This window comes from Gymnoscopelus microlampas (assembly GCF_963454915.1).
Source record: "Gymnoscopelus microlampas genome assembly, chromosome: 10".
In the NCBI taxonomy this organism is placed as follows: Eukaryota; Metazoa; Chordata; class Actinopteri; order Myctophiformes; family Myctophidae; genus Gymnoscopelus; species Gymnoscopelus microlampas.
In genome coordinates this window covers 51451174-51466407 of record NC_139947.1, presented here as the reverse complement: position 1 = coordinate 51466407, position 15234 = coordinate 51451174, and the positions used below count along the sequence as shown (strand labels likewise).

Sequence of the window (15234 nt, the reverse complement as noted above, 5' to 3'; positions counted from 1 at the left end):
GGTTTTGTAGACATATGTAGCAATGTGTAAGCATGTTCTAATCATGTATACCTTATTTTACTTGAGACCATTTTTCAAATATTAAATATTTTAACATTTTGGACAAAATAGCCAGTTTTACATTGAGGTGCCCAAATGTCCCTAGTGCCCTCCTATCCTGTTACCATCAGAAGGACAATTATCAGTCACTACCAGGGTCTAAATGGGTTAAAATGGACTTTGAAGTTCAATGGGTTAATGCTAATATATCAAATATCTAATCATTGAAACAAGCAACTTAAAAACTGTCTATGGTGCACACAAGAGACAGAGTAGATGTAAAAATGACCCCAGAAGTGTTTTAAAGTGAAATTCCCCTTTGAGTTAAACTTTTACTTCACCAGTGACTGGAGGTGCTTTAGTTTCACGGCATCATTCACATACAGCAGTGGCATGAGTTGTGACTGGTCTCTACGTTTGAGGGGAAAGACAGACATACAATACGTACATATGTACAAACTGTACATACATACAGTCAAACACACGGATGGAAGGACAGGAGCAAAAACAGTCTCCGGCCTTAATTAGGCCCTCTGGCCTGGTGGAGACAATTAACCCTTTAAGGCCTGAGGTTTCCGATTCTACAAAATGTCCTCTAAATCCTAACAGTTTTTTTTAAAACTTGTGTTTCTAATATCAGTGGTTTCCAATTCTTTTCATGTCAAGGACCACAAAATGTATATGCAATTGGCCGCGGACCCCCATCTCAAAATATGTTGTTCCAGGGACCGCCAGAAGCAAAGATTTGAGTTAAGAATGTTTGCTTTAGAAATAAAATATTCAAAGATTTGCACACATTTTCTAAAATTTTCAAAAATAGCAGATATACAAGCCGCGCTACGAGCTTGTATATCTGCTATTTTTGAATAGCCAAAGTGTAAAATAATGCTTTTTAGCTCAAAATCTAAAAATGACACAGATGCGTTCCAGGTCTTAATGCTCTCACACAAATTCTACTCACATCTCATGAATGCTGGTCCAGCGTAGGCCTTTCTATCTCTATGTACATGTAAGTGTCACATACACAGAAGAATACACACAAGCTTATACAGCAGGAGGAGGAAAACACATTTATTTCATGAGGACTTTTTATTAGTGCCCCCCCTGGTGGCCTGCTGAGTTATGATGAAGTCCAGGATGAGCTTGGCGGTCCTCCGAGGCCGTTCCATCACCACTGAGTGTCCGCAGTTCTCCAGCAGGTCCACTCTGCACGTAGGCAAGGTTTCTGCCATCACCGTGGCTCCAGACACATCCACCACCTATGAAAGGAGGAATATTAATCATTTATATGAGAGTAAAGTCTGCATTTCATCACAGATATTGGTGTAACATGGCTACCAGTCAATAGCCGAATTGAAGAGTGCCACCGCTACTTGAGCGTCCCTATTCTGGGTGGAACATTCAGCGAAAATAGCAGATCTACAAGCTCACAACGCGTCGCAGTGCAACGCGTTGTGAGTTTTGTAGATCGGCTATTTCCGGACGAAGAGATTTGGTGTAGAGGTGGACAAAAAAGAGTCAGTGCAGAGTACAGAGCCCAAAATACAGACTGGCCTATACGTTTACTAAATATAGACCGCTATAAGGTAATAAATATTGCATTATTACCAAAGAAACGGCAAGCAAGTTGGAGTAACATCGCCAATTCATACAGGCTTATTCTTTTTTTTAGGTATTTTCACTTTACTGGAGTATTTCCAATTTTCAATACTTTTACTTCTACTCCAGTACATCTCAGAGGCAAATATTGTACATTTACTCCACTATAATTATTTGACAACTTTAGTTACTAGTTGCTTCGTAGATTTTGATTATTATCACAAAACATACATTAACCACTTCAGCCCTATGCATACTTCTATAAGCTCACAATGCGTCGCTTGTGAGCTTTCAGATCTGCTATTTTCTAAATATTTGTATACATTTGAATAGTTGTTAAATGGGACACGTCTGGTAACATAGTATTTCTACATTGCAGTATTGATACTTTCACTTAAGTCAAACATGTGAGTACTTTTTTCCACCACTGTGAATCAGAACCTTATGTTATGATGTTACATCATGCTGAATATTATCACCTGGTCTTTATGTTATGATGTTACATCATGCTGAATGTTATCACCTGGTCTTTATGTTATGATGTTACAACATGCTGAATATTATCACCTGGTCTTTATGTTATGATGTTACATCATGCTGAATGTTATCACCTGGTCTTTATGTTATGATGTTACAACATGCTGAATATTACCACCTGGTCTTTATGTTATGATGTTACAACATGCTGAATATTATCACCTGGTCTTTATGTTATGATGTTACAACATGCTGAATATTACCACCTGGTCTTTATGTTATGATGTTACAACATGCTGAATATTATCACCTGGTCTTTATGTTATGATGTTACAACATGCTGAATATTATCACCTGGTCTTTATGTTATGATGTTACAACATGCTGAATATTATCACCTGGTCTTTATGTTATGATGTTACAACATGCTGAATATTATCACCTGGTCTTTATGTTATGATGTTACAACATGCTGAATATTATCACCTGGTCTTTATGTTATGATGTTACATCATGCTGAATATTATCACCTGGTCTTTATGTTATGATGTTACAACATGCTGAATATTATCACCTGGTCTTTATGTTATGATGTTACATCATGCTGAATGTTATCACCTGGTCTTTATGTTATGATGTTACATCATGCTGAATATTATCACCTGGTCTTGTTTCCCCCAGATCACCTGTAAGGGTGCAGTGATCAGATGCAGGTGCTCCTGTAAGGCATATCTGGACTTCTCACCGATAATCTCCATGAAAACTAAAGAGAACATAGACATAGAAGTTATCAGACACATTTCAGCCTATAAGTCCAGACCACTGGTTATTACATTTGTATTATAGTATATAGTATAATAAGTGAGGTGCAGGGACACCTAAGGGGTCCTTGGGGGGGTTCCAGGGGGTCCCAAGTAAAATGAGGAACAGTACATTTTCACTATACTATTTCACCAACTAGAAGTTATCCCAATGAGAGAATGTATAAGAATGACTATTTAGATCATAGGGTGTCTCTCTCTTCTCCTACAGTACAGTACTATAGACAGTTGCATACTTTTGTACTAAATACTCAAACACAGGGGTCTTCAATGTTTTCAGGCCAAGGACCCCCTAGCTGAGAGAGAGAGATGAAGCAGGGACCCCCTCTATATTGCATACAATTGTGCTGTAGATTAAACTTTTTTTTTTTACTTGGTCTGCTCTTTTTTCCCTCTACACCTATACCTCTTTGCCAAAAAATAGCCGATCTACAAGCTCACAACGCCTCGCAGCGCGAGGCGTTGTGAGCTTGTAGATCTGCTATTTTTGTCTAAAGTCCAAAAATAGCAGATTCTCCTCAGAAATGGGATGCTAGTGGTTAATATAAAACATATCCTATCACACAAAGATTTGGCGGCCCCCCCTATAGTAACTCTGAGGACCCCCTAGGGGTCCCGGAACCCCCTGTTGAAGACCCCTGTTCTAGCAGCAAAGATCTTCTCTTATGGGGGACCCTGACAATAAATCTGTTCAAATAGGGATCCACAACATATGCATTGGGGGGTCTTTCACATGAACATGTTTGAGAACCACTGCTTTAGATGATGGTGTCATGTAGGAGGTATAGACCAGTGGTTCTCAAACTTTTTCATGTCAAGGACCCCCAAATTGACACTTATTAGCCCGCGGACCCCCATTTCAAACGATATGCCACGGACCCCCATAAGAGAAGATTGTTTACGGCTCTAGCAGTGATTCTCAACCATTTTGACATGCATTAGGGCTACAGACCCCCATTTAATGGCATTTCTATCACTTGGATCGCAATTTATATTGTAAAATCTATGTCAATGTAACTCTGAGAGTGTACAAATGGAACCAAATGGACCCGTTACCCCACTTTGAGAACCAATGGTATAGGCCACTGCTACATCAGGTTGTACTGACCTTGTTGATAAAAGTCATTGTGAGGAAGCCGAACGTCCACTAAGCCTTGAAGAATCTATTATGACGTACAAACAAAAAGTAGAAGGAAGAGGGACACATGGTTATAAGAAGGCAGAACATTTTCTTTATCATTTTTTTTTAACATAATTATTTTAAACAATTTAATTCGCTGCGCAACATGCTTCCATAGAAGACATGCTGAATCCAAATGACTGAAATGTGTTATAGCAGCAGACCTGCTGTGGGATCTTAACCCATTGAGACCTGGCTGGAACGCATCTGTGTCACTTTTAGAAAAAAGCATAATTTTATACTTTGGCTATTCAAAAATAGCAGATATACAAGCTCATAGCGCGGCACCGAGTGCCGCGCTATGAGCTTGTAGATCTGCTATTTTTGAAAAAACTTAAAAATGTGTGCAAATCTTTGAATATATATAAACTGCTCAAAAAAAGTTTGGAAACTTAACTTCGGTCAATTATATCTCCCCTTTAATAATACCAATTGGTATTGTGTTTTATATCATTTTTATCGTTGATTAGTCACCTTTACAACGAGGTACAGCTTGTAAGGATTGTGTATTTGTGGAATGAGCAACACAGCTAAACGTGTGGGTAGGGCCTCCAAAAAATGTGCCAAAATCACCCAATATGCTTCTGTTGGTAATCACTCTTGTTTTGAGCAACCTGACAGCACACACCTGCTGAGAGGTGTGTGCCAGTAGTCACAGGTGTGTGACTGCCTCACAGGTGAGTGACTGGCACCTGAACATTCTGCAACTTTGTTGAGTTTGTACTCCAAGCAGCAACACTGCCCCCATGGAAAGATGCCACGTTTGTCCCTTCAGGATAAGGCCCGTGCAATAGGGCAAGTGAAGCTGGTGTTCCGTTATGCAGAGTGACAGCATTATTTGGTGTTAGCCCTGGTACCATTTCCAAACTTAGGACCAAGTTCAGTGAGACTGGTGAAGTCAACAAGGAAGACAACATCCCAAGACCCCTTGCTTCACTGAGGAACCATAGATTTACAGGCAAGATTTGCACAACGCTACCAAAGACAGATGTCAAAGTTGCAGGGTGCCAGTCACACACCTGCCTGCAAATGGTACCAGGGCTGACATCAAATAATGCGTAATCTGCGTAACGGAACACCAGCTTCACTTGCCCTATTGCACGGGCCTTATCCTGAAGGGACAAACGTGGCAGTCCATGGGGGCAGTGTTGCTGCTTGGAGCATACATAAACTCAACAAAGTTGCAGAACCCATGTTCAGGTGCCAGTCACTCACCTGTGAGGCAGTCACACACCTGTGACTACTGGCACACACCTCTCAGCAGGTGTGTGCTGGCAGGTTGCTCAAAACAAGAGCGATTACCAACAGAAGCATATTGGGTGATTTTGGCAAATTCTTTGGAGGCGCTACCCACACGTTTAGCTGTGTTGCTCATTCCAAGAATGCACGATCCTTACAAGCTGTACCTCGTTGTAAAGGTGACTAATCAACGATAAAAATGATATAAAACACAATACCAATTGGTATTATTAAAGGGGAGATATAATTGACCGAAGTTAAGTTTCCGAACTTTTTTTGAGCAGTTTATATTTTTAAAGCGAACATTTTTAACTCAAATCTTTGCTTCTGGGGGGTCCCTGGAACAACATATTTTGAGATGGGGGTCGGTGGCCAAATACATATCATTTTGGGGGTCCTTGACATGAAAAGGTTTGAGCACCACTGATATAGATACATACGATTTTCAGAAAAGAGCAGAGAGACAGACAGACAGACAGACAGACCTGCTGTGGGATCTTAAAGATGACATGGGAGCAGACAGACAGACAGACAGACAGACAGACAGACAGACAGACAGACCTGCTGTGGGATCTTAAAGCGGACATGGGAGCAGAGCCTCAGCATGTCTTCCATCTCCTCTGGCGTAGCAGGGATGAGAGGGATGCTCAGCATGTAGTGATTGTGTTCCAGGTCCTCCAGATGGTTGTCAAATTTACTCTCACAAGGATGTCTTATACCTGCGGGTTTAAAAAGCCAAGGTTCTGCTGAACAACTGACATTCACTGGATTCAGTTTAACCCATTCACTCCGGGAACGCATCTGTGTCATTTTAGATTTCTTTGAGCTATTCAAAAATAGCAGATATACAAGCTCATAGCGCAGCACCGAGTGCCGCGCTATGAGCTTGTATATCTGATTTTTTTTTTCAATCATGGGATTTTTTGCAAATCTTTGAATATACATATTTTTAAAGCAAACATTTTTAACTCAAATCTTTGCTTCTGGGGATTCTACAATTGTCTTCTAAATCCTAATCCTAGTATTCAAAGATTGGCAAACATTTTCACGATTTTTCTAAAATAGCAGATCTACAAGCTCATAGAGCATATGAGATTGTATATCTGCTATTTTTGAATAGCCCAAGAAATCTAAAAATGACACAGATGCGTTCATAACAGTTATAGACAGTTATAACTTATAGCACTTGAAGCATATAGCTGTACTTCAGTAACACATTTCTCTCTTTCTGTCTAAACTGTGAAGAGGGACATGCTGTCAGGTGCATCAATGTGACCAGTTTCTGTTTACATTTTCAGTTCTGTTTTAAAGGAGTAGTTCACCCAAAAGATTACTTATTTTCTATCCATTGCACACCCCATGAAGCCTTTACCGTTGGAAAGATGCTAATGTATCCGGTAGGAGACACAAAGTAGACTCTTTGTGTCTCCTATCGGACATACACCCGGTCATCAAATTATTGTCTCAGGAATGAGACAAAAACAAAAGAAACAAAATAGAAAATAAGTATATTTTTTAAACTATTGTTAATAGACGTTTGTGTACAGAATAGATGTTCTATATAGATAGATTTAAGCCAATTCATCTTATACAGTATACCTTACTTTTCTGATAATATAATACAACTAGACCATACCCGGTCGGCGCAGCGCAGCCGTGGGGGGATATGCGCACATGATCTGGCAACCCGGGAGGCAGTTCGTCCCATAGCTGGGCAGCCCCGTAACCATGGCGACAGTGTTTGACAGAAAAACGCTAATAAGAAGCTGAGATTTGATGAAATTGAAAAACGGGCTTCACAGTTGTGTTCAGATGGTAATGGTCAATGGCTGTGTGCAAAATCAGAGCAATTGGTCCAGCCAGTGAGGAGAACCGGGTGTCTTCACCACCACTACAGAGGTTACTAGAATTATAGTAGGATATAGCCTACAGTTATATAATCACACGCACACACAGACCGTCAGGACAGATGAGAGTGATGCTGCAGACGTCAGAAGGATAGCAGGCTGCATAAACTCCTGCTACGTTTCCTCCCATGGAGGTTCCAACCAGGTGGAAGGCTCTCCTGGTCAACCGGATGCTTTCTACAAACTACATGACATACACACACAGACACACACACACACACACACACACACACACACACACACACACACACACACACACACACACACACACACACACACACACACACACACACACACACACACACACACACACACACACACACACACACACACACACACACACACACAGGGGTTTAGTGGAATGATGTCACATCAAACAGTCTCCTTTGACATGCCAGTGTTCATGCTTTCACAGAAGCTCCATTTCTAAGAATATGAGATGATCCCTTGCCTTGACTTTGATTTCTGGCTATAAATTAAACAGAGCCCTTCAGAAGAGGGAAATGAATCTTGGAAGATGAAGTATCAGATTGAAATGAATTGAATCATGAATTTAACAATTCACAACCAAATCTGAAGTTAAACTTCTATTACATCCTTTGTGATTATGATATGCTTTATTGTAGCTCACAATGCGTCGCAATACAACGCATTGTGAGCTTGTAGATCTGCTATTTTCAAAAGATGTTTTATACATTTTTTAAAATGGGACATTCTGCAGAATGAGTACTTTTACCTTTGGTACTGTAAGTATATGTTGAAGGCGATACTTACGTACATTTTGAATACGGGACTTCTACTTGTAACAGAGTGTATCTACATTGCAGTATTGATACTTTTACTTAAGTAAAACATATGAGTACTTCGTCTATCACTGTGTGAGAGCTTATAGCGTTACCTGACGGATTCTTCGGACCTGTCCCTCAATGGAGTAGTCGTCTGTGTTGTTGGTACGAGTTGTTTCTTCATGACCAGGCATGTCCACACACACTATGTGCAAATGTTTAGGCAGATACTGAGAAGAAAAATAAAGAAATGCAATTATGAATGAAATAACCACCACCATTAAACCATTCTTCCTGAAATGATTCAAATATTGAGTGTGTAAATGTCACTGTTGTCTATTCCTGAGTGTTAGTGTAACTCAGAGAGCTTGTAACTCTCTTGAGTTATTTTAGGGTTGACTGAGGTCCCAGAGATCACAGTTTTTTTGTTTTATTTCTATCAAATGTTGTCTCTGTCGGGGGAAAACCTCATTATGTCCAAAACCGTAACTTTTCAGGATTCAAATTCAAAAGTAGCAAAAGTAGCAGATCTACAAGCCGGTGGATCTGCTACTTTTGTAGCCCCTTTCGGAACACTGTATACCATTGGTTCTCAAAGTGGGGTCCGGGGACCCCCCGGGGTCCTTGAGGAAGTTCCAGGGGGTCCCCAGCTAAATGCTAAATGATTAGGCACCAAATGGACCCTTATGGGTCTGTAACTGAGAGTGTACAAATGGACCCTAACGGGTCCATTTGGTTCCATTTGTACACTCTCAGAGTTAAATTGACATAGATTTTACAATATAAATTGTGGTCCAAGTGATAGAAATGTCATTAAATGGGGGTCTGTAGCCCTAATGCATGTCAAACTGGGGGTCCTTGAAATTAAAATGGTTGAGAATCACTGCTAGAGCCGTAAAAAATCTTCTCTTATTGGGGGGCCCCTGGCTTATCTTTTCAAATGGGGGTCCGCGGGCTAATAAGTGTCAATTTGGGGGTCCTTGACATGAAAAAGTTTGAGAACCACTGCTGTATACCACCGTCAGTAGGGACGTTCATTTTACGAAAAAACACAAAAAGTTAAAATATGGAGATAAGAGGTTTCTGCCAAAATGGGTCTAGGGCCTGTTATCAAACTGAGGCGTCTGAGAGTATAAATGTTCAGAATCACTGGAGTAGAATGTTTATTATTATAATTATTAGTAGTATCAGTATGTTATGGATCCAGATACCTTGACTACAGTCAGCCATGAGTCCTTGTGGGCTGAGAAGCCATGGAGCATCAGGATGGAAGGTCTCAGGCCTCCTGCCTTTCCCCTGGAGGAGTAGCAGAAGCGGTATCCTCCACAGTCTGCATAACGGATCTGCAAGCCCAGAGTCCTCCTCCAGTACCTGGAGGAGAGGATGTTCAGCTTTAATGTTCAACTGCAGCTTGTGTCATGTTGTCTCTTCACACACACACACACACACACAATTCAATTCAATTCAAAGGGCTTTATTGGCATGAGAAAACATACGTTTACATTGCCAAAGCAAAAAGCACAATACAACAATACAGCAATACCATCAAAACAAAAAATGTACATTTGAAAGTCAGAATCTTCAATAGATCAATTTCTATGTACCAAGATCACTGGGTGCAGGTATAGTGCAGGAATATACACAATGATTAGTCTTTAGGGTGGTTGTGTTCCGTTCGATATCCTTCTCCTATCACAACAACTCACGAATCTTGCTGCTGTGTTTGCACATTGTTGTACTTCGCCCAGCAGATATGGGAGTTTTTTGTCGTTGGTCATGTTTTCAAAGTCTCTGTGTGTGGTTGTAATCTGTGGGAAGTATGTGTCTCTGATGTCTTGGTACAATGGACAGACGGTTAGGAAGTGTAGCTCGGTTTCCACTTCCTTTTGTGTGCAGTGGGTGCATAGTCTGTCTTCTCTCGGGATACAGGTCTGCCTGTGACGACCTTTCTCGATCGCAAGACTGTGCTCACTGAGTCTGTATCTAGTTAAGATTTTTCTTTGTTTTGGGTCGGTCACGGTGCTCAGGTATTCTGCCACTGCGTATTCTCTGTTTAGGGCCAGATAGCATTCTAGTTTACTCTGCTTTTGTGTTGCTTCTTTCCAATGTGTCAGGTAGTTTTCCTTTTGCTGTTTTATAATTTTGTTTGGTCCGATGGGTTTTCTATCTCGTGGCTCTGTTTGTGTTTGTGCCCGGAGTTCCATGGCCAGCTGGCTGAGGGGGCATCTCTCTAGAGTTTCGCTGTGTGTGAGTGCTTTGTTATGGAGTGCATTTAGGTCGCTTTCTTTTAGGTGGTTGTAGAACTTAAGTGCTCTCTTTTTTATTTTGATTATGAGTGGGTATCGTCCTAGTTCTGCCCTGCATGCATTATTTGGTGTTTTTCGCTGGGTACGGAGAATGGATTTGCAGAATTCTGTGTGTAGGGTCTCGGTTTGGTGTTTATCCCATTTTTCAAGGTCATGGTTTGCTAATGGTCCCCAGATCTCACAACCATAGAGGGAAATTGGTTCTATCACAGAGTCCAGTATTTTAAGCCAGGTTTTAATTGGGATGTCTATTTTGATGTTTCTTTTGATAGCATAGAATGCCCTTCTTGCCTTGTCTCTCAGGTCCTTTACAGCTTGGTTGTACACACACACACACACACACACACACACACACAGACCATGTGCACAGAACACAAAGCCCGTTTTTCACTTCCCCCAAATGTCAGCTGTTTATTAACGTTTTGTGTTCACTGGCTCCCGGGTTGCCAAATCATGTGCGAGAAACAAGCGCTGGGTGTTGCCACATCCGTGCATGCCTGATGTACTGTCTGTGCACAGCGCATAACCCAAACTGCACATACTTTGGGTGCTCATATCCCCCGACGTGTATGGTCTAGTTAATATAAATGTTAAATCCCTCAAATGGGGCAATTAATTATGGTTTTTTTTATCGAAGGGGTTCCCAGATTGCAGTTGATGATATTATCATCAACCGCAATCTGGGAACCCCTTCAATAAAAACATTTATTTAAAAAAAAATCAGCCATACCAGTAATAAACCTTTATGAGTGCTGAGGGCCACAGGAGAAAGGAGAATACAAAAGCCAGAATGGGAATGGCCAGGGTTGCACCAGCAATGACAAACAGGTTCAACATCTCTGGATCAGCAGCCATGGCTCACCTGACAGAGAGAACACATTATATTGTATTATGAGCATCATGCCCATGCCACATGGTAACTCATGTATTGTATGACGTGAATCATGCCCATGCCACATGGTAACTCATGTATTGTATGACGTGCATCATGCCCATGCCACATGGTAACTCATGGATAACATGGTGGGGGAGGGTTGTAATCAATATCTGACACACATACATACAATGCTTTGTTATGTTATGGTGAGACTCTTTCAAAAGCTGCACAATAGCTCTCCAAACTGATCTATGCTTAACAATAGCGCACAGAAGAGTACCAGTATTTAGTCTTTACCAGGGTACATAGTATATGAGGGGAGGCCATACAAAGCTAAAGTGCAGTAACTACGTTTTTGGACACACCGACTTATTTGTGTATCCCAAAGGTCAAATTAGCCTTTGTGATTTTGGAGGATAAACAATTACCTCAAGAACATATATACCATTAGTGTAATATCTCTTTTATGCCAATATCTCATTTGGCTGACCAGTTGAAACACTTTTAAACCCATTTATCAGTTATATTTTCCCCCATAGTTACTGCACTTTGGCTTTGAGTTTGTAGGGCAGTATAAATAGCATATGACATTGACATCTAACTTGCATGCTGTGTAAACGGTGTATTTAATCATGCTCTGATCCAAATACATTATACACCTTATTGCTGCTATATACTATGAAAATAAATATTTAAACTTACTTTATCAGTTGATTATTCAATTCCTGGTATATATTCTGTCACAAGCCAACTATTGACGATGATGATCCAGCAGATTCTCTAAGTCTATCTGCACATAGATTAATGTATAGAAGGAGTTTGAAGAAAGTAAAACAATATACAACTTATCTTCTGATTGCTGATCAAATGTGGCAAAAAAAAATGCTTCCAGAGAACAGTCAGTAGCCCTGACTCCTGACAGATAACAGAGGTTCTGATGAGACTATTGATTAATGCTTTGCAACGGATGAAAAACGGGCCACAGCGTTACTGGGTCAATCCTTTAAAGTGAACGCACAGGCCAGACAGACCACTGGAATGAGTGAATAAATAATGTCATTACAACATGGATTACACTACATTATATTACAGAATTATTTTCTTAATCCAGTAAGAGCGGGAACACAACTGTGTCATTTTAAGATTTCTTTGGGCTATTCAAAAATAGCAGATCTACAAGCTCATAGCCCGGCACCGAGTGCCGTGCTATGAGCTTGTAAACCTGCTATTTTTTGAAAAATCGTGAAAGATGTGTGCACATCTTTGAATATGTATTTTTTAAAGCAAACATTTTTAACTGAAATCTTTGCTTCCCCCCATTCAAACATTTTGAAATGGGGGTCCACCCCCCCCCCGGGGTCCACCGGGGTCCACGGCACCCCCCCCCCCACCACATACAGTATTGTATAAAATTGTGTAGATTACACTTTTTCATAGAGTTCATGGATCGCCTCATAGACTTGTTTAATAGACACTATCATCAGTGTTGTGTAGCATTGTGTTGATTCATGTTGTTTAGTGTATCTTCAGACATTTAACCACTTAAACGCTCAGTATACTTGACCTTAACTGGGTCTGTACTTGGTCTGCTCTTTTTTTTCCCTCGACACTAAACATTTTCGCCCCCCAAAAAATAGTCGATCTACAAGCTTGTGTGCACTTGTAGATCGGCTATTTTCGCCAAATGCTCCCCTCATATGCATAACACCATTAAAGGTCTCAGTCTTGATTTAATAAACACAACATTTTCTATATCATAATTGTTATAATTTATTATGTATTTTGCTACTAAAAACCCGATTAAATAAACAAATGATCTAATAAACCTTTGGTTGAATTAACACAAAACATTAAACAAAAATACCTTTTGTAATAAACTATACTCATTGTATAGGCCTAGATATGCACATTTAAGATCACACAGACTCAATTGCAGATCATCTAAATTATTGTGGCAAGCACTGTAAATTAAACATAATTCCAATAGTAACCATGATACCCAAATACAAAAGCAGAAAGTGAAGTGATTAAAAAACACCCAATTCATTTGACAAAGGTGCAGTTCCAGTAACTTCTACAAACACATTAAAATCTGTGTTTATTTCATTCTGAAAGTGTATAAATGAGGCACCCTTTCTGGTCCATTTATGTATTTTTACACTCTCAGAATTAACCACTCAAACCCATACTTCGTTGACCGGGGTCCCGCAGGACTCTATACTCGGCCCCCTCCTTTTTCTCCCTCTACATAAAATCTCTTCACCGAAAATAGCCGATCTACAAGCTGCGTTCCGGAACACGATGCGTTGTCAGCTTAGATTGGTTGTTTTTGTCACATGACCTATTACTGTATGACATGGCCAGAATGGGGGCGCTATAGGGCTCATGTTGTCTCTGTCGGGTAGAAAGCTCATGTCATGGGGCAGCCCGTGCCCTACAGTAGGCTACAGTATACATCTAACTGCTTTCTGCAACATGCAAGGACTGCAATAGAGGCTATGGGTGTGACATCATCGTACCCGGAAGTTATGCGGGAATGCCTACTGAGTGGCAAAAAAACAACTTTCTGGCCTTGACAGCCCATACATCCAAACAAAATAGTCCTATCTGATTGTATTAAATTACGTTAAACTTACAAACATGGCAGCTGTACGGAAAGCTTGAATTATCCAAACTCCAATGCTCCATGCTGCTCAATGTTTTGCCACTCAGTCTAGATGAGGGGGAAAAGTGACGCATGTGCATACTCTCTATAGTGTTATACTTGTGTATTGAAAACTGTGTAAGAAGCACATTGATTGTTTATTAGTCACCTGTCTCTCCTGCACTGCTGGTGGCAATCCTCTTGATTAGGAAGGTGCCAAGTGCTGTGCAGGAGAGGGGTGTTTGTATATGTGCTGTTATGAGTAATGTGTTTAGTAAACTTGTCCTTTTGAATGAATTTCAACAACAAATGATGTTTGAATTTATTGTAAAACATCTTTGTGAGAGAGCTGCAGGGCCCTTATTTTTTATTCTAATTTTTCTCAAGTCTTTTCTCAAGAGTATTTTTGTTATTACGTTATTTTTGCATTGGCCAGCACTATATATTATTTGTGCACGGAATGTTGGTGTTCTTTTTGGAGAAGAATAAATGCACCTAAAAGTTGCATTCCTGGACCTTGGCAGATTGGGCAACTGTTACTGGATTAAAATGAAAATATAGCAAAAGTAGCAGATCTACAAGCTCAAAACGTGTCGCTTTGTGACGTGTTGTGAGCTTGTAGATCTGCTAATTTTCAAAGGATTTGTATACATTTAAAAACTTGTGAAATGGGACCTTCTGCATAATGAGTGTACTGTACCTTTTATTTTTGGTACTTTAAGTATATTTTGATGCCAATACTTTTGTACTGTTACTCAAGTTAAATTTGAACACCGGACTTGTACTTAACAAGTAACAGAGTATTTCTACAATAGGGTATTGATACTTTTCTTTCGTTTCAAAATCTTTTTATTCAGTTTTTAGGCAAAGCCCAAAAACTTACAGTTAATATTCAATACATCACAAAGATATACAAAGAGGAGAGAGAGAAAAATATATATATCACGTTCCCTATCCCACCCTCCCCCCCCCCCCACCCTCTATCCCCAAGACAGTTGTAAGGCACAATCTCAAGATTAAAATAGAAAATAACCAGAGCAGATAATATAAAGAGTTTTAGGTTTGTTGTAGTTTGGTGTTACAGTCGAAGCAAAAGTACACCACACTACACTATGTAGTTCAGTGGCGTGCACAGACATTTTGAGGGGCAGGTGCTCAAGTAAATTATATTTTTTTGTTTACTTGGTCTGCTCTTTTTTCCCTCTACACCTATACCTCTTTGCCAAAAATAGCCGATCTACAAGCCCACAACGCCTCGCACTTGTAGATCTGCTTTTTTTGGCTAAAGTTCTCCTCAGAAAAGGGATGCTAGGTTTCGAGTGGTTATGGTAAAAAGAAAAATCATATCACATAAAGATTT

The 15234-nt window shown here is 40.2% G+C and overlaps 1 protein-coding gene across 1 annotated transcript; it reads right to left on the bottom strand.

Annotated features, from left to right (window-relative positions):
* Window positions 1–1115: 1115 nt before the first annotated feature.
* On the bottom strand, window positions 1116–11208 carry LOC311054287 (monoacylglycerol lipase abhd6-A-like; the record flags this gene model as incomplete). The annotated part of the gene is made up of 8 exons (XM_084070163.1): window positions 1116–1298; window positions 2778–2878; window positions 4045–4099; window positions 5917–6074; window positions 7314–7446; window positions 8161–8277; window positions 9259–9418; window positions 11084–11208. The coding sequence occupies 8 exons, from the start codon at window positions 11206–11208 to the stop codon at window positions 1116–1118; spliced, it is 1032 nt and encodes a 343-aa protein (XP_083926289.1).
* Between the last annotated feature and the right edge of the window lie 4026 nt (window positions 11209–15234).